The sequence below is a fragment of the Capricornis sumatraensis genome, chromosome 16, assembly GCF_032405125.1.
Source record: "Capricornis sumatraensis isolate serow.1 chromosome 16, serow.2, whole genome shotgun sequence".
NCBI classification, from domain to species: Eukaryota; Metazoa; Chordata; class Mammalia; order Artiodactyla; family Bovidae; genus Capricornis; species Capricornis sumatraensis.
The window spans coordinates 57162489-57180381 of NC_091084.1; the positions used below are offsets into that span (position 1 = coordinate 57162489).

Sequence of the window (17893 nt, forward strand, 5' to 3'; positions counted from 1 at the left end):
CTGGTGGAACAAAGAAAGGGAGGAGATGGGTGCGTCCAGGCAGGCCTGATCGGCATTGTGTTTACATGCTGTTGGCCTGTGGGCCTGGCTTCACCGCTGAGCATCACAAATAAGGAAATTCAGGCTGTGGAGTCAGGCCAGTCATTGCTCTTCTGCTTTGCTTCTAGCAGCTGTGTGACCTCGGGCAGGTCTCTTCGCCTCTCTGAGCCTCAACTGTGGCCCGCACAATGGGGATGAAGATGCCCACTTTCCAGGGTGGAGGGGAGGGAGTACTCGGGGACCACCTCCTTCAGGGGCCTGTGGGCCTCAAGTTCTCAGGAAGTGATGATCTGATCTTCTGTCCTTCCAGGTGCTCGGAAGCTGCCCTCTGCTGCCTCGTCTCAGCCTCGCCTCCTGGGGCAGCATTCACCATGTTCTCCTGTGTGAAGCCCTATGAGGACCAGAACTACTCGGCCCTGAAACGGGCCTGTCTGCGTAGGAAGGTGCTCTTTGAGGACCCCAACTTCCCCGCCACCGACGACTCGCTCTACTATAAGGGCAGCCCAGGGCCCACCGTTAGGTGGAAGCGGCCCAAGGTCAGTGTCTGGTCTGAACTGGAGCTGAGACAGGCAGTCCTAGACCCACCTAGTCTGCAAGGGACAGTGGATGACTGGGAGGGGTCACTCCGAGGCCCCAGGTGACAGAGAAAGTAGACGGGCTGACGCAGGGCCTCCCTGCTGTCAGATTGCATCTGGATAGGGAGCCAGGAGTTGTTCCGTTGCTCAGTCACGTCCAACTCTTTGCAACCCCATGGACTGCAGCATGCCAGGCTGCCCTGTCCTTCACTGTCTCCTAGTTTGCTCAAATTCATGTCCATTGAGTCAGTGATGCCATCCAACCATCTTATCCTCTGTCGCCCTCCTCTCCTCCTGCCTTCAAGTTTTCCCAGCATCAGGATCTTTTCCAATGAGTTGACTCTTTGCATCAGGTGGCCAAAGTATTAGAGCTTCAGCTTCAGCATTAGTCCTTCTAATGAATATTCAGGGTTGATTTCCTTTAGTATTGATTGATTTGATCTCCTTGCTGTCCAGAGGACTCTCAAGAGCCTTCTCTAGCACTACAGTTTGAAAGCATTGATTCTTTGGTGCTCAGCCGTCTTTATGGTCTGACTCTCACATCCGGGCATGACTACTGGAAAAAGCATAGCTTTGACTATAAGGACTTTTGTCAGTAAAGTGATGGCTCTGCTTTTTAGTACGCTATCTAGGTTTGTCACATCTTTCCTTCCAAGGAGCAAGTGTCTTTTAATTTAAGGGAGCCAGGAGAATGGCCCTCATTTCTGTAGCCACCACTGCCCAGCCAGGACCTCACCTCCTCCCTGGAACTCAGCTTCATTATGAGGGAGGTGGGGCCCTCTGTTCTGCCACCCAGGGTTGTTTTTGGGATAAAAATGAGGTGATGTGAATGTGATGTTTTTCTAGTACAATTAGAGTGACATTTAAGTAGAAGAAATTTACTTTGCTGATTATTGTCAGTGATTTTCGTAGTGATTTTGAAATAGTTACTTGCTGTACATGGAAAGGATTTTATTATGATGGTTAATTAGTAATAATAGTAGTAGTAAAAAATAAAAGTACTGCATAGACTTGTGAGCGTTTAAAGAGATGATGCATGAAAGTCTGGCATGGGGCCTGGCACCCATAAGACAGCTGTCATCATTACTGTTGGAATCGGTGAATTATGGAGCATCTGGCTGGCGGCTCCCTCTGTCTTGGCCTGGGTCGCTGAGGCTGGAATGCGTTGAACAGAAGTATCTGGCCTCATGGCGTGATCTCATCCTCTTTAACCATGATTCCTGAGTGTGAGAGTGGGTGCCCCAGGGGCCTGGGTGACGACCGAGAGGTTGCTGAAGGCCACTGCCCCAGGTCCCCTCTCTGTGCTGCACCACAAGCATCCTCCCTCCAGTGCCCGCAGCCGTGCTGGTGACACAGAGTTATTCACACCAGAGGGACTCAGTGCCGGAGACAGTGATGGACCTGGGTGCCTGGAGCCAGGGAGACCCCCCTGTCCGGTACTCAGAGGTACTCACAGGAGGCATCGCAGAGCTGAAGGGTGAGAGGGTATGGTGTGAGAAAGACCTGAGCTTGAACGTCCTCAGGCTTATTTGGGAGTAAGGGGAGAGGAGGTCTGGGGTCCTGGGCTTGATGGAGCTGAGCCAGGCCAGCTGTGCTCTGAGGCAGCGGGACTCACAGGCCAGATTCTCAACAGCGTTTTCACGGCAGATTTGCACTTTACGAAGTTCCCTCCAACCCCCTGGACGTTTGGGGAAAGTGAAGTTTAGTTTTTAATGTTCGTCTCATAGGCTAGGCTCTCAAGTCCCTTCCAAGGCAGAAAATCCTGTTTTCTTGGACTAGGATACTTACGAGGTCGGGAAGCTGAGTCCAAGAAAGGTGGGCACCTGCTTCGATCACTCAGGGAGCCGGGAGCAGAGCCAGCCAGGGACCAGCAGTCCTGCTTCCCCTGGCCCACCTGCCCAGTTCCAGAGAGAGCCTCCTTAGTGTCCCAGGGACTTCCACACCATGAGCTGCACTGCCTTGAAGTTCTCTGAGCTCCCAGCCACCTCCTGGTTGGCGTGGGACTCCTGTCCTTGGCGCACCCCAAGCCCCATGCCTCCTCCCTCCTCTTTGTTTGGTGGGCGGGAAGGAGGCCGGCCTCACAAGGCCTTTGTGAGGCTCTCGGTGGAGGGGAGACACTGGAGCCCCTGCCCTCCTCTGACCCCACTCCCCCGCGGCCCGCCTGCTGGTCCTCTCCTGCCCTCTGGCCATCGCCCAGGCATTTTAGATCCCGTGGCTCTGGAAGGAAGCTGCTGAGGCACGGCCGAGATGGTTGGGCTTGATACAGTGAGAAGGGGAAACGCCAGGCTGCCTGGGCTCTGCCGCCTCTTGCTGTGTGAGCCTGGTGGAGTCACCTGCCTTCTCTGGGCTCTCTGCCTGCCAGTTCGGGAGTCCTGCCTTGCACGATCTCCTGCACTGCCCTCCTCATCGGGCTTGGTGCCCAGTCCTCCACAGACATGCAAAGGGGAGGAACAGGGCTGCCCTGCCTGTCGAGGGCTGGATGTGGAGGCGGGTGACAGGCAGCGTGTGGCAGTTGGTATTGAGAAGGAGGTGACAGAGTGGGGGCCAGGGGCAGTTGAGGGGGGGTCAGTTCTGGTTTGGAAGGCACTGCTGAGTGGTATGCAATGAGGGGGTGAGACGGTGTGGACCCGGGTGTGAGGGATGGGCGTGTGTACGCAGCCCTGCTCCACGCACAGGACGCAGGACATGGGGTTGGTGCAGCTGGAAGCCGTGCCCTTGTCCCGGGTGGGTGTGGCCGGGCCAGCCTGGTGGGGTGACTAACTCGCAGCTGTTTGGCCCTGGGCCAGTGAGATGGAACTTTGGCCCAAAGCCGCCACGTTTCTGTGCAGTTCCACTTCCTGGGTCCTGTGACCTGACTGTTTACAAATAGAGCAAAAACCCAACTTTCTGGAAGGCCCGGGGAAAGCTGTTTTCACTCCCGTCACACCCCCAGCTCCTTCTCTTGGTGTGAGTCTGGTATCCTTAGTGTGGTATTGTGGCCTTTCTGCTCTTGGGGGATCTCCTCAGTCAGCCGCCCTGCCTGCCAGCCTCCCTCCTCTTTCCCCCGAAATGGAATGAGGAAGCTGGCCGTGGAGCCAGATGGCCTCAGCCCTACACTCCAGGAGGTGTGACCTTGAACGAGTCACTTTCCTCCCGGGGCCTCAGCTTCCTGCTCTGTGAATGGGGAGGAGTTCTTCCTTCCCCTGGTGTCTGGAGGTTGAGAGTCTTGAGGTACTTGTGCTATTAGACACACCAGAGGCAGATGACAAACTTCCTGCCCTCGACCACCTGCTCCAGCGAGCCTGGGGCTGGGGACCCAGAGTTGGTCCTGCTCGGAAGCCCCACCTCTTGTGGGCTCTCTGGTCCGATTCAGTCCCACCCAAGGCACCTGCCTCGGCCCACACCTCCTCCCTGCTCCAGTGTTCCTTGGTTCTTTACCATTCAATAAACATTTGCTGGGCGCCTCCTTCAGGGACCTAACCAGGGAGATAAGAGGAGATAAGAGACTGGAGCAGAAGGCCTGTGACTCGGGGAATCCCAAGGGGATGGGTAGATGGAGGGGGGCTCCCTCTTTTCTCAGGCCCAAGGCCTTAGTACGGCCGCTTCTCCACCCTGTGGGGTATGTCCCCCCATACTCTACCTTCCCCAGTCTCTGGGGGTAAGAGATAAGGACCCCAATCTCAGGTCCTTTGGAATCAAGAAAGGGACAACTCCGGGTCCCACAAACAGACGTCAGTTTTGGAACCTCCCAGATTCTCGCGTGGTGGCCTGGTGGTCTCCAGCCCTGTGTCTGGGGCTCAGACTCACACCAGCACCTGGAGGAGCCCCTGCTCCCCGGCTGTGCTGAGCAGTAGGCTCCTTTATGGCGTGAGATGAGCAGTTTGTGCTGAGTCCAGCCACCGGGGCCTCTGCCCTGCCTGGGAACGACCCCTCTGGGGCGCTTGTGGGGTGGCCTTTGAGGAGGGGATTGCTGGGGAGGCAGGTCTGTGGCAGAGGCAACAGGGCACCAGCTGTAACCTCTGCCCTGCTTTCCATCCCAGGCAGAGGTCCCACTTTCTTCCTGGGCCTCAGTTTCCCCGGTTGTCTAATTGATTCCGGTTATGATCTTAGATTCCGAGAGGGAGGTGACCGGGGTGAAGGTGGATGGACGATGAGAAGGGGTGAGGGCAGAGGGGCCGAAGGTGCCCCGCACCTGCTGACTAGCTGCCCCGCTCTTTCTACACCAGGCCTGGAAACCTGAAGTTCAGGTTCAGGGAGGAGGTGGTTATGGGCTGTGACCTGTGGCCTGTGGAGGTGGTCTAATAGGCTGGGAGGGACCGAGGGGTGAGAGGTGGCCACAGGAGCAGGGGGCCGGGCCTCAGAGAGGGGTCCATTGACCACAGAGGAGCGGTCATCCCAGCCCTAGGGGTGGCCTGGCCCAGAACCTGCCAAGCCCTCCCCTGACACTGGCGGTGGGCAGAGCCAGGCCTGGACCCGGCCCTGGAGCTCGCAGGCTGGTGGGGAGACTGCCAAGGTGAACCTCAGTGTGGGCAGCGATGGGAGGGAGCACAGGGGGCTGATGTTCCCCTCTGGAGCCTCCCTGCCCTCAGTCCCCTCCATGCTTGCTCTGCCGGCGTCACCACCTCCAGGCAGTCTTCTCTGATCTCTCCCCGTGTTCCTGCTGTCACTGCTGGGCTCATGTGGAGGGTTACCCTCAGACTTCTCCTCCAGGGCCCTGCCTGTGGGCTGGGGGTTTTCTGACTGGCTCTGTGCTCTGTCCCTACCTGATGGCCCAGGACAGGTCAGAGGACAGACGTGGGTCTTGAGAAGTCAGGCCCCATAGTGACACGGGCTGAGGCCCCCACACTGGGCTGAGGACAGGTGCAGGGGGATGGGGAAGGGACAGTGGCTTTGTCACTCACAAGCCCTGGTCCAGATGGAGGCTCTGGAGCTAACTGTCTGGGCTGGAATCCCAGTTCACCTCTTTCTCCATGGCCTTTCAAGATGACTTAATCTCTCTGTGCCTTGGTTTCCTCATCTGTAAACTGGAGATACCTATCTGACAGGATTGTTCTGCACAGCTAGGCACACAACTGGTGCCCAGTCATTGCAGGCTGTTTCTGATTGTTCCGTTCAGGGTGTCCCATGGTGGCCCCGGGTGCCTCCAACCTCTAGTCGTTTCTCTGTCTTAAGCTGGCAGACCCATGCCTCTCCTGGTAACAGGAACACACCCTAGACCACCTCCTCCTCTCTGCTCCCTCCCGGACTGGAGGGTTTGCCCCCAGCTGTGCTCCCTCACAGGGCAGGGCTGAGACTGGAGCCAGGACTCCTCACCCCCCAAGCTCAGACTCTCCCAGGGGCCAGAGCTCTGTTCTGGGGCGGGAGGGCCAGGCAGGGATGGCTGGGCCTGCCCACAGGCTGCCTTGGCAGCGCGGCTTAGTGAGGAGGAGAGCTCTGTCCCAAGGGCTGGGCTCTGTCTCATCGGTCCACTTGCCCCGTGACCCTGCACGTCACCACCCGCTGCCTGACCTTGGCATCCTCGTCTGTGGAACGGGTGGTCCAGTCTCTGGGCAGGGCCCAGCAGGGGGAGGGGTGCCTTGGAGATCACTTCCTGGGATGCCAGGCAGCAGCTGTCTCTTCCCATGGTGGGGGTATGACTGGGTCCTCCAGGTATGAAGCCTCCCTCCACACTTGTCCTGCTGACCTTGGGAGGCAGATGCTGAGTCATGGCTTCCTCTGGTTGGGCCTGGGAGATAAGATAAGGAGAGCTTCTGGAGAGCTCACTGTGTTTCCAGCCTCAATGGGTTTCCATGACCTGGGGCAGTGTTACTCAGATCTGTTGCACCCCGCAGTCCACGGTCTGTACTCTGGGGGAGCTGCCTTGCAGCTTGGCCCTGGGTCACCCTGAAATCCCATCTGGAGTGCTTGTGTCCCCAGTCTGGCCCTGCCAAACTCTTGATTTTCCCAGGCAGAGGTGGCAGCAGGAGTCCTGAACACCTTAGAAGAGCTGATAGCTCTTTGCCCCGTGTTCCCCTGCCTCAGCCCACTCCAGTATTCTTGCCTGGAGAATTTTCATGGACAGAGGCGCATGGTGGGCTACAGTCCATGGGGTCACAAAGAGTTGGATGAGTGACGAACACTTTCACTTTCACTGTCCCCCTGCCTCTGTGACCTGTGGAGTCCTTACAAAGCCCTGCAAGCATAATAGTCTGCCTCCTTTGCACTGGGCAGGAAACGGGAGGCTCAGAGAGGTTGAGCCACTGGCTCAAAGTTGCACAGCAGGAATTTGAAGTCTGTCTTCCTGACTCTGCTACCCTCTGCTGGCTGCTTGCGGTAGGACCTCAGTAGCTTTGTGGACGCAGCCGCTGAAGTGGAAGCAGGCTTGTGCTGTGTGGCTGTAACATGTTGTTCAACCTCTCTGGGCCTCAGTTTCCTCGTCTGTAAAATGAGCACAGTGCCCACTTCTCAGGACCATGCGTGGTGAGGATAGATCACGGTGCCAGCAGGAAGGAAGGCTTTCCCCAGTGTTTACCTCCCCACCCCCATTGTCGCCCCTCCCCTCCCCCCCTTGGAGAGTGAGCTGTAGAGTGAAGAAGCTGATGGGTGAGGAGGAGGGGTCTGGGGAGGCCCTCTGGGGGTATCTGCTTAGTTCTGCTTGGCATTGGCTTGCTGTGTGCCCTTGAAAGTCACTGCCTCTCTCTGAATCTCCATTCCTTATCCATAAAATGGAATAGGAAGGCCACATTTATAGGAGATATCTAGAAGAGTCAAATTCATAGAGTCAGAAAGTACATTGGTAGATGCCCCAGGGGCCAGGTGGGGTGATGGGGAGGGGAGGTGGGGGAGTTAAGTGTTTAATGAGGCTAGAATTTCAGTTTAGGAAGGTGAAAAATCTGGGAGATGGATGATAGTGAAAGTTGCCCAGCAGTGTGAATGTACTTAATGCCTCTGAACCATACAGTTAAATATTGTTAAAATGCTGTGTTTTATATTATGTCACTTTTATCACAATAAAAAAAAAGAAAACATAAAAAAGAAATAAAATGAAAAAAAAACCAGGGCTGCACTGCTTGGATGGGGTGAAGGTCAGATGAGACAGTCTGAGGATGCGCCCAGATGGGCTCTGGCACGGTCGTCTGTCTCCCCGCTTCTCCCCGCCCTTTGCACTCATCATGTGTCATTTTGGTATGTTTCTGCCCTGTACCTTGCCCCACCTGGTGATCATGGGCCCCTGAAAGCTGGCAGGGATGGGCCCACAGGGCTGCTGGTGCTGGCAGATGATGGACACTGAGTCCTTGCTGGTCAGGGAAGACCACAGCGGGCAGGAGGAAGGTGGTGGCCCCGGTCCAGCCCCCCGAAGTCCTTCCACAGCATTTGCTCATCATCCAGACTCTGGCAGAGGAACAGAGCCAGGGGACGGGAGAAGGGCTTTCAGAGCGGCCCTAGGGGAAGCTGGGTTTGGAGAGACTTGACACAGGGCCCCAGTTGCCCAGGGCAGGCAGCGGATCTCCCACTCAGACAGTGAGGTCCCCTCTCGGCTTCTCCGCAGGACATCTGTGAGGACCCCCGCCTCTTTGTGGACGGCATCAGCTCCCACGACCTGCACCAGGGCCAGGTGGGCAACTGCTGGTTTGTGGCGGCCTGCTCATCCCTCGCTTCCCGTGAGTCACTGTGGCAAAAGGTGAGGCCTGGGTAGGGTGGGGGTGCTGGGGAGACTTAATCAGCCTGGCGCCCTCACCACCAGATGGGGGAGGTGGGGCCTGAATGAGTAGGTGAGACTTGATGACAGCTTGGGCGGGGGTGGGGTGATGCTGGGGCTCCCCAGTATTGGCTGAACCTCAGAATTGCCTTCCCCTCCCTTGCCACTCAGGGGTGGGTGCTGGGAATCTACAGCTCCCAATTCTGACACATTCCCTTGTGACTCTTGGGGGGCCCACGGTGTCCCTGGAGCCACTTGGTACAATAGGCACCTGTGAAATGTGGGAGCTGCCTGAATTGTGCCGTGTGGAGCCACCACTACCTGGGGCTCAGGAGACCCTGTCAGGATCTGCTGTGTACCTTGGCCAGTCCTTGTCCTTCTTGGGGCCTCACTCTTCTCACTTGTTCAGCGGGAGTGATCAGAAGACCATCCCGTGTTGTGATTCATGGATCCAAGCAGCCAGTGTTCTGGACCAGGATGATCGGGTTTTCTGGTGCAAAGAATGGGCTCCAGGGCCCGACACTTCACCCTCTTGTGGATGCATTTGGTGGTGCAGCTCTTAAATCCAACAGCGTTCCCTCCTGGGGAGGTGGGGAGGCTGGGAAGCTGGAGTTGTGACTGCTAAACAATCATTGACAGGGACTGCCTCCTGGGTTCCCACCCCAGCAAATACAAGTCATTGCCCCTTTCTCATTCCTATCCTTCCTGCTTTTTCTGTAGAGCAGGGCTTAAGAGCACTGGGCACCTGAGGCTTCTGGGCTCAGGTGGGAGTCCCAGCCTCGCCATTTCTTAGCTTTATAATTAGCCTCAGGTTACTCATCCAAAAAGCTAGGGTATCAGAGTAGTTCCCTCTCGGGCAGCTGTGAGGGTAGAAGGAGGCATTGCCCTTAAAGGGCCTTGCACAGTGCGGTGCTGGGGGAGTTGCGCCTGCGGGAGCCAGTGCTGTGATAATTCAGATTCCCATCCTGGGTGCAAGCAGGGTGCAAGGAGCAGGTGAGTTTGTTCTTGTCGCAAATCGTCTCTCAGCCTCTAGAGGGCGCCGTGCCCTCGCCTCAGGCTGGGACTGTCGTAGGTGACCTCTTGTCACGTCTTCTGAACAGGGGTGTGACCTCTCACAGCCACCCTAAGCAGGCATGCCTGGGACCTGGCCCCAGTGGTCCTGTGGGATACGGGGAGCTTTTTGCCCTAGGGACCTCAGCAGAGGCCACTGCTGAACCCGTTGACGTGGGCAGTCAAGGGGCATCCGAGCTGGGAGGGCCTCCGAGAGCCTCATGGCCCAGAGAGGGTGGGGGCCCTGTGCTGTTCTCTGGGGTGAGAGTTGCCCTCCCCGTCCAGGCTCCAGGCCCCTGCTCTGAACCCAGAGCAAGGTGTGCAGCCTCCAAGTCAGGGAGGGCTCAGTCTGGGGCTGGTAGTAGCGCTTGGGAACCTGTGGGGCTGGCCCCACGCCTCTCCTCTGCCCTGTAATTGCCTGTTTATCTTTGATCTCCCCTCTTGAGGTGAGCTCCCCAGGGGCAGAGCTGGTCTAACTTATATCTTCTCTCTGAGCCCAGCAGGAGCCTGGCACGGAGAGAGCTCAAGAAAGTTTTGAGAACCCAGCCCTTCCCCAAACTGTTGGACCTCATGACTGGCAAGCAGCCCCACAGCGGGCCTTGCTGTCTCAGGCTTCCTGGGGGCTTTCAGTGGGGCCAGAGCCTGGCCCTCTGTGTCCTTCCTGGGGAATGGGCTGTCTGGTTATTTGTAGAGAGAAGCCCCAGCTCGCTATGGGCCTGCCCTGGGCCTGGCCGCTGGTGAAGCTCCCCACCTAGTAAGCAGAAAAGGGGGCCCTGGACCCGCAGACAAGAGGCCTGTCACTGATGCTGTGTGACCGCGGGCAGGCCTGTGTTTAGCTCTGGGCAGCAGGTTCTTCCTGCGGGGTGTTTCAGGGCACCCACCTGACTGGTCTGCAGGCTTCGGGGGTGGAACCTCCAGGAGCTTGGGTCCCCGGGAGGTTGGGGCAGGGCGGGCTGCACCGGACTAATTGCGCTCTGCCTTCTGGTGCTGCTGTGGTGAGAACCCCTGGGCCCTGGCAGGAGGCACGAGGCCCCGGGGAGCTCATTACTGTTTGCCTCCCGTCCTGTCCCTGCTGACTGGGCCCTGTCTGTTGTCACCCCGCACTTGCTGGGCCTGTTGCCCTGCAGAGCCTCCCCTGACCCGCCCTGTTTTCTTCATGGAATGGGGCAGGGTGCACCCTTGCTCCCCCTCCTGCCTCACACTCTGGGGGTGCTGAGCCTCAGACACGGGCACATCACGCCCTTGACACACATGCCCCCTTCTCCAGGGAGCCACCCCTTTACCTCGAGTATTGGACAGAGCCTGGGGCCAGCAGGCACAGGATTTGAACTGGCCAAACCTGGGTGTGATTCTGGTTGGCTTTCTTTCGAGTTGTGTGACCTGGGGCAGGTCACATTCCTGTGCATGACCTCTGTGTAAAGCTGATCTTTCCCATCCCCAGGGTGGGGGCGGGGTTAGAGGAACTCATGGGCTGGGAGTGGGGGTAAGCCCATGGCATTTAGCGGCAGCCTGTGTGCATTAAATGCCCACCCCGTCCGGTGCCCCTCCTCTGGGCTCCCACCTGTTTCCCTGTTCTGCTGGACACTTCTTGACAGCAGCACCCCCCACCCCATGGGATCCTCAGTGGGGGCATTATTGCCTCCACAACATGACTGTGTTCCCTGAGGGCAGGGCAGTGGACTTCAGGTGACCAGGTTTTGTGGACCAGAAGTCAGGATGTGAGAGTGGGGTGGGGCATTTGCCATTAGCCTGGCCTGGCCCACGCCAGGTGAGTTCACCTGCCCAGGAGCCTGGCTTGGGTGCGGGGGCAGGTTTGATCCCTGCACTGAGCCACAGGGTGCCCGGGAGGGGTCAGTTGCCCCCCTGGCTGGAGTAGAGCAGGAGGAGAAACTCAGTGGGTGCCTGGGTGTCTGAGAGTGAGTGGTGGGAGCTGGGCATCCTGGGCCAGGGCCTGGGGGAGGCACCTGGGGGCAGGGCCGAGCAGTCTTTTGTGCTGTGCAATGGCACCCCACTCCAGTATTCTTGCCTGGAAAATCCCATGGATGGAGGAGCCTGGTGGGCTTCAGTCCATGGGGTTGCTAAGAGTCAGACATGACTGAGCGACTTCCCTTTCACTTTTCACTTTCATGCATTGGAGAAGGAAATGGCAACCCACTCCAGTGTTCTTGCCTGGAGAATCCCAGGGACGGGGGAGCCTGGTGGGCTGCCGTCTATGAGGTCGCACAGAGTCGGACATGACTGAAGCGACTGCAGCCATGAAATTCAGACACTTGCTCCTTGGAAAAAAAGCTATGACCAACCTAGACAGCATATTAAAAAGCAGAGACATGACTTTGCCAACAAAGATCCATCTAGTCAAAGCTATGGTTTCTCCAGTAGTCATGTGAGAGTTGGACCATAAAAAAGGCTAAGCGCCAAAGAATTGATGCTTTTGAACTGTGGTGTTGGAGAACACTGTTGAGAGTCCCTTGGACTTAAAGAGATCAACCCAGTCAATCCTAAAGGAAATCAATCCTGAATATTCATTGGAGGGCCTGATGCTGAGGCTGAAGGTCCAATACTTTGGCCACCTGATGTGAAGAACTGATTCTTTAGAAAAGACCCTGATGCTGGGAAAGACTGAAGGCGGGAGAAGGGGATGACAGAGGATGAGATGGTTGGATGGCATCACTGACTCAATGGACGTGAGTTTGAGCAAGCTCCAGGAGATGGTGAGGGACAAGCAGGCCTGGCATGCTGCCAGTCCATGGTGTCAAAAAGAGCTGGACATGACTGAGTGGCTAAACAACAAAATGCTTGTGGTCCACTAGGGGCCTCCCTGGTGGCTCAGTGGTGAAGAATCTGCCTGTGATTCAGGAGACCCAGGCTCGACCCCGGGGTCGGGAAGGTCCCCTGGAAGAGGGCATGGCAACCCAGCCCAGTATTCTTGCTTGGAGAATCCCATGGACAGAGGAGCCTGGTGGGCTAGTCTCTGGGGTCGCAGTGAGTCAGACACAACTATAGCAACTGAACACACACATGGTCCACTAGACCCTCGATTGTTTTCGGTTATTGTACTTTGGCCTGTGCTTCTGTCCTCTCTGTGTGTGTGGCATGTCATGGCAGCTTCCCTTTTCCATCACCCCACCCCCAGCTACACTCATATACTCCATTTCTTTCCTTTGCCCACATATAATAGTGGAGCTCCTGGTTCTCCTTCAAGTACTGAGTATATAAACATTTCTCAGATTCTTCCACGGCCTGAAGTCTCCTGGGGGAATCTTGAGGCTCGATACAGGTGTAATAAGTGGTGGGATTTTAGTGAGAGGAGATTCCTGGGCATGCGGCTGCCATGCGGTACAGGGCTGAGGCAGGGCCAGCAGGCAGGAATCATCTGGGTTAGTGATTCTCCCATCCAAGTACTAACCAGGCCCGACTCTGCTTAGCTTCTGAGATCAGATGAGATCAGGTGCATTCAGGGTGGTATGGCTGTAGACTGGGTCAGTGATTCTCAGAACACAGTTCCTGGACTAGCAGCATCAGCATCACCTGGGATGAAATGCAGATTCTCAGACCTCATGAGAGATAGGTTAAATCTGAAACTCTGGGGTGGGGCCCAGCAAACTGTGTTTTAAGTCCTGCGGGTGACTGTGATGTTCCCTAGACTTTGAGAACATGGATTTAGGTGAGAGACGGTGCCTGGGCTGGGGAGGAGAGCTTTCAGGGTAACCGACAGGCCTTGGCAATGGGTATGGAGGGGTAAAGGTGAGGCCGTGTTGAGGAGGGCTCCGAGATGTGGCTTAGTGAAGTGAAAAGTGTGAAAGTGTTAGTCACTCAATCATGTCTACTCTTTGTGATCCCACGGGCTGTAGCCCATCAGGCTCCTCCGTCCGTGGAATTCTAAAGGCAAGGATACTGGAATGGGTTGTCAAATCTCAAATTGGTGGGCCCCTCTGGTACTTGTTCCCTACCCCCTAACTCCTGCCAGGGGTTCTTCAGCCTCTCCCCACCGTGAGCACTTGCCCCCGACCTCTGGTCCTCTTACTGCCTGTAAGCAATACTCCCTCTTCACAACAAGTCAGCTCCTGGCCCATCCGTGGTAGCCAGGGCGGTTGCCACAGCAATTGACATCAGCAGTTGGTCCCCAAGGAGCCTGCCCCTGTCCTGCCTGCCTGCAGTGCCTCCGTTACCACTTCTGCGACGAGCAGAGGAGATGGCATTGGGCATCCCGCCCTCCTAGGCACCCCGTTTTGAAGACTGGGTGGGGCGGGGACGAGCCAGTGCTAAAGGGGGCGGGGCAAGGGGAGGGTCAGTAGGGAGGCGGGGCCCCTCTTCGGAGGCCTCTTGCCTCCGTGGTGAGCCCCAAGTCCACTCGGCTCCCAGACGGTGGAGGCGGCAGCAGCAGCAGCAGCAGCAAGTGGGCCATGGCGGAGGACGAGCCGAAGCCTTCGCAGCTCAGCATGCCCTTAGTCCTGGACCGGGACCTGACCAAGCAGATGCGGCTGCGCGTGGAGAGCCTGAAGCAGCGCGGGCAGAAGCGCCAGGATGGCGAGAAGCTGCTGCGGCCGGCCGAGTCCGTGTACCGCATTGACTTCATCCAGCAGCACAGGCTGCAGTTTGAGCGCTGGGATGTCGTGCTGGACCAGCCGGGCAAGGTCACCATCACGGGCACCTCCCAGAACTGGACGCCCGACCTCACCAACCTCATGACGCGGCAGCTGCTCGACCCCGCGGCCATCTTCTGGCGCAAGGAGGACTCGGAAGCCATGGACTGGAATGAGGCCGACGCCCTGGAGTTCGGGGAGCGCCTGGCCGACCTGGCCAAGATCCGCAAGGTCATGTACTTCCTCATCTCCTTCAGCGAGGGCCTCGAGCCCGCCAACCTCAAGGCTTCCGTGGTCTTTAACCAGCTCTGATGGCAGCTGCTGGTTGCCGCCCCCTCCCCTTGCCCACTTGCCTGCCCCCTGCCCCCCTCCCCCACCCCAGGTGTGTTTGGGGACATTATCTTCTAGCTGCTGGCCTGTACTTGGCTTGGAGGGACCTGAGCCTGCGTCCTTCCTCCTCTCCTTTCCCTGGTGCGGACGCTCCCTGCTCCCGGGAGGAAGATGCAAACTCTTCGTAGTCTAGAAGCTGAGCCGGCTGCCGCTGCTTCTGCCCTGGACCGTGGTGGCCTGGTCGGGGCCAGTGTGGGAAGACGAGAGGCCATGGGACATTGCCTTCTCTCTGCTCCATCGCTGGGAGAGACTGAGAGAGACCAAGATACAGACAGCAACAGGCAGAGAGAGACTCATCTAAAGAACCAGCCATCCGGCTTCCTCCAGAGACAGGGAGGCAGAGACAACTGAGCAGCCTCCTTGGAGAGTCTGGCAAACAGGCATTTGCTGCCCTCCTGGCCACAAAGCCTTTCCCTGGAGTCCGTGTCCGGAGGTGAACACCCAGCCCGAGAGCCCAGGAAGGTGCTTCTCTGAGTACCTTGTGTGGTCCCACGACACCTTACCCTTAACACATTCGGCCAGGGTGCTGTGGGAGCTGATTTGGGCATGGGGAGTGACTGGCATGCTGGGGGCTGTGCAGACCAACTCTCGTTCTTCTGAGAATGACTTCAGGAGGGGAGAAGTGAAGGGGAAGTCTGTCTATCCATACGTATACATGTATATCAAGAGGGATCATGCTACGTTCATTTGGATGTATTCTGTACCTGCCCTGTGAACAAGTCTGACTTTAGATGACCTATCATATAATCACCCAGCTGGTTGCCTGGTGGCCTTTAGCAGGAGCTTGATCAGGGTGACACTGGGGATGAGGTGCTTCTGAGCTGGGAGACTTGGAGGTTCATGCAGTGAAGTGGGGAGCGGTATAGTAAGCAGATATCCCTCTGCCTGGGGAGGCGGGGAAGCTGGATAGAGGAGACCCAGAGCCCTAGAGCTGGAGGCAGGAGCATCTCTGGGGCCTGCTGGGATGTCAGGCTCTTCCTGGGTGACTGTTGGGAGACGGTGAGTGTGTCGTCCCGGAGCGGCATCTTTGGTGGAGTCGAAGGGTGGGGATGGACATGGCCGGGGAGAGCAGTTGTGACAGCTGATGGTCAGAAATGGGTTGGGGTTGGCAGTGTGGTGTGACGGTGAAACACTGGCCTCAGAGGTTGCTGGGGGCAACCCACTCACCAGAGAGGGAAATTGAGGCACAGTTGCCAGCAGATTCAGTTCCAGCCCGCAAACCTCACTCCCGTTCACACTACACAGGCCCAGAGTTCTGGCATCAGCCAGGGGCGCCTCAGAAAGTGCCTCCAGGCCGGCCAGCCGCCACCCCCCCCCACCCCCGCTTTCTTTTTTTGTCAGGGATGTGCCTGTGACAGTTTGCTCGAGAAGCAGAGCTATCGAGGGGTTGGAGGGCCCTAGGAACAGAGGCAGCGAGAGATGGAGGGTGAGAGCCAACCCCAGTGATCGGCGCTGCTGGGAGGGCAGGCCCCTCCTTCAGAGGCAGGCAGATGGAAGCAGCTGGAGTAGGACTCTTCATTGGGAGGTTTGACTGTGATGTGAGCAATGGTCCAACATAACTCAAAGCTCAGGGCTCTATTCCGGGACATGGTAGAATTCCTGCTTGCTCTCTGCTGACTCCGAGACAGCCTGGAGGCCAGACCCCGGCAGATGGCCCAGCCCTTCTGTCTTTGCTTGACCTCTCCCTGCAGCTCTGGGGACCCTCTTGGTGCAGCCTGCTTGTACTCCCACCTGCTACCACGTCTGCCCCGTTCAGGCATGAGTGCCTCTGCCGTGGCCACTATGCGTCCCCAATAAAGCCTGTGTGCCCCGTCTCGTGGTGTGCATTCTCTTGTCAGGAGTCACCCCCTCCCTGGGCCCTCTCCACCCCTGCCCTCTCCTCCTGCCGCTGCTTTCAGGGATGAGTCCCCGAGCAGGCAGGTGACCGGCCCAAGATCACATGTCAGGATGGAGTTTGAAACCAGGTGCCCTGACACCCAGCCAGGAACCAACACCTCTGACAGTTTTTTCTCCAGTGGTTCCCATACCAGCCTCCAGGTGAGGCCTCAGGAAGGCAGAGGGCGCCGAGAGGGGATGGGGAGAACTCACCAAGTCAGGCTCCACCTTGAGTCTCCCTTGAAGGGTGGCTGGGTAGGGGGCAGAAGGGACAGGAGAGTGTCAGACGGCTCAGGGGTAGGTAGGGTCAGGCCTGTGCCCAGGTTTCATCTGGCCTCGGTCACTAATTTGCTGCCTCTCCCCCAGCCTCAGACTTGCTAAAGGGAACAGCCTGCTTCTGTGAAGCCCTTGTATTCCTGCCCTGCTGACCGGATAAGGGCACCTGGTTTCAAACTCCATGGTACCTTCCATGTCACCGTGTCGCCTTAGTGCCCCAACTGAGCCCGAGCCTCACTCTGAGTGTTTGGACGGTGACAACAGAAGCCCAGGGAGGAAGCTGCCTGCCCAAAGTCACAGCGGACATGGGGGGCGGGGAGGGTGTATATGCGAACCAAGCTCTGGATCTGTGGACCTTTGACCCCATGACCCTGGCCCCCTGGAATGGGCAGGGGCAATGCCCCCATCTCACCGGAGGGCTCAGGCCCCAGGCAAGGCTGGTTTCTCCCCAGAGACAAGGTCAGGCCTCGGTTCAGAGGCCACTCTTCGGGTTTTACTTCAGAACAACCCCCAGTCAGGTCTCGCAGCCCCATCTTCCTCCACCCCAGAGCCCTGCCCAGAGCAGCCACTGCTGCCCTGATTCTCTTCCCCGAGCCCAACGTCCAGCCGCAGCCTCCATCCACTCCTGAAGATGCTTCTGCGAGGTGTGTGTGTGTGGGGGAACCGAGAGAGGAAACCAACCATCCCGCTCGCCAAGGGCAGCAGTAAAGGCCGGGGTCTGTTCCTGAGACTGGACTGGGAGGAGGGCAGGGACTGTGAAGTGAGGACGCGCTTTCCGTGGGACCCGTGAGAAAGCCCCAGCAGACCTGCCCTTTCCTGAGCTCGTGCCTCCCCCTGAGCCAGGGTGAGGTGCTGTGAGAAGCTCTGCCTGGCCCTGCCACCAGCCACCACCTCTGCAACCCCAGGAGGCCTTTTTGAGTCTGTTTTCTCATCTGCCGTTCTGTGGGAGCTTATAATGGTACCTTCCGTGTAGGGTCATCGTGAAGAAGAAATGAGTTAGTGAAGTGCTGAGCTTCCTGAGTGGCCCACGGGCTTCCTGTCTGGGTCTGCTCGTTGTAAATACTTTCTCAGTCACTGTAGACACGGGGTCCTCACTTTTCACAGGGATTCTGAGAGGAGAGTGAGAGGAACGTTTAGGACGAAGAGCGCACTGCAGAGAGGTGACGTGCATTGCCTGAGGCAGCACAGCAGCCGGTGCTTCTGGTGGCAGCACAGAGAGGTGGCGGCTCGGGCAGGGTTCAGGCCTGCTCTGGTTGGGCAGAGTGGTCTTGGTGGAGGGGTCTCTTCACGTCACCGGGCTCGGAAGGGCCCAGTGGAGGGGACCTCCCACTCTCACAGTCTAGCCTGGGAGCCCTGCGGGAGGGGGCTGCCCCCGGCTTTCTCTGAGTATCTGGCTGGGCCCACTCTTGTGAACAGGGATCCCCAGTGCCCCCTGCTGTTGTGTCAGT

The 17893-nt window shown here is 57.7% G+C and overlaps 2 protein-coding genes across 3 annotated transcripts in view; both read left to right on the forward strand.

The window, feature by feature from the left end:
• The first annotated feature begins 410 nt into the window (after positions 1 to 410).
• Positions 411 to 17893, forward strand: part of CAPN5 (calpain 5) — a 36633-nt gene continuing 19150 nt past the window's right edge. The window contains exons 1-2 of one of the 2 annotated variants that reach the window (XM_068988989.1): positions 411 to 575; positions 8122 to 8253. In XM_068988989.1, the coding sequence (XP_068845090.1) occupies positions 411 to 575; positions 8122 to 8253 (297 nt within the window). The remainder of the gene's footprint in view (positions 576 to 8121; positions 8254 to 17893) is intronic. The other variant, XM_068988990.1, reaches the window with a different exon arrangement.
• OMP (olfactory marker protein) lies at positions 13725 to 14216 on the forward strand. The gene has a single exon (XM_068987943.1). It carries the CDS (start codon positions 13725 to 13727, stop codon positions 14214 to 14216), a length of 492 nt encoding a protein of 163 aa, XP_068844044.1.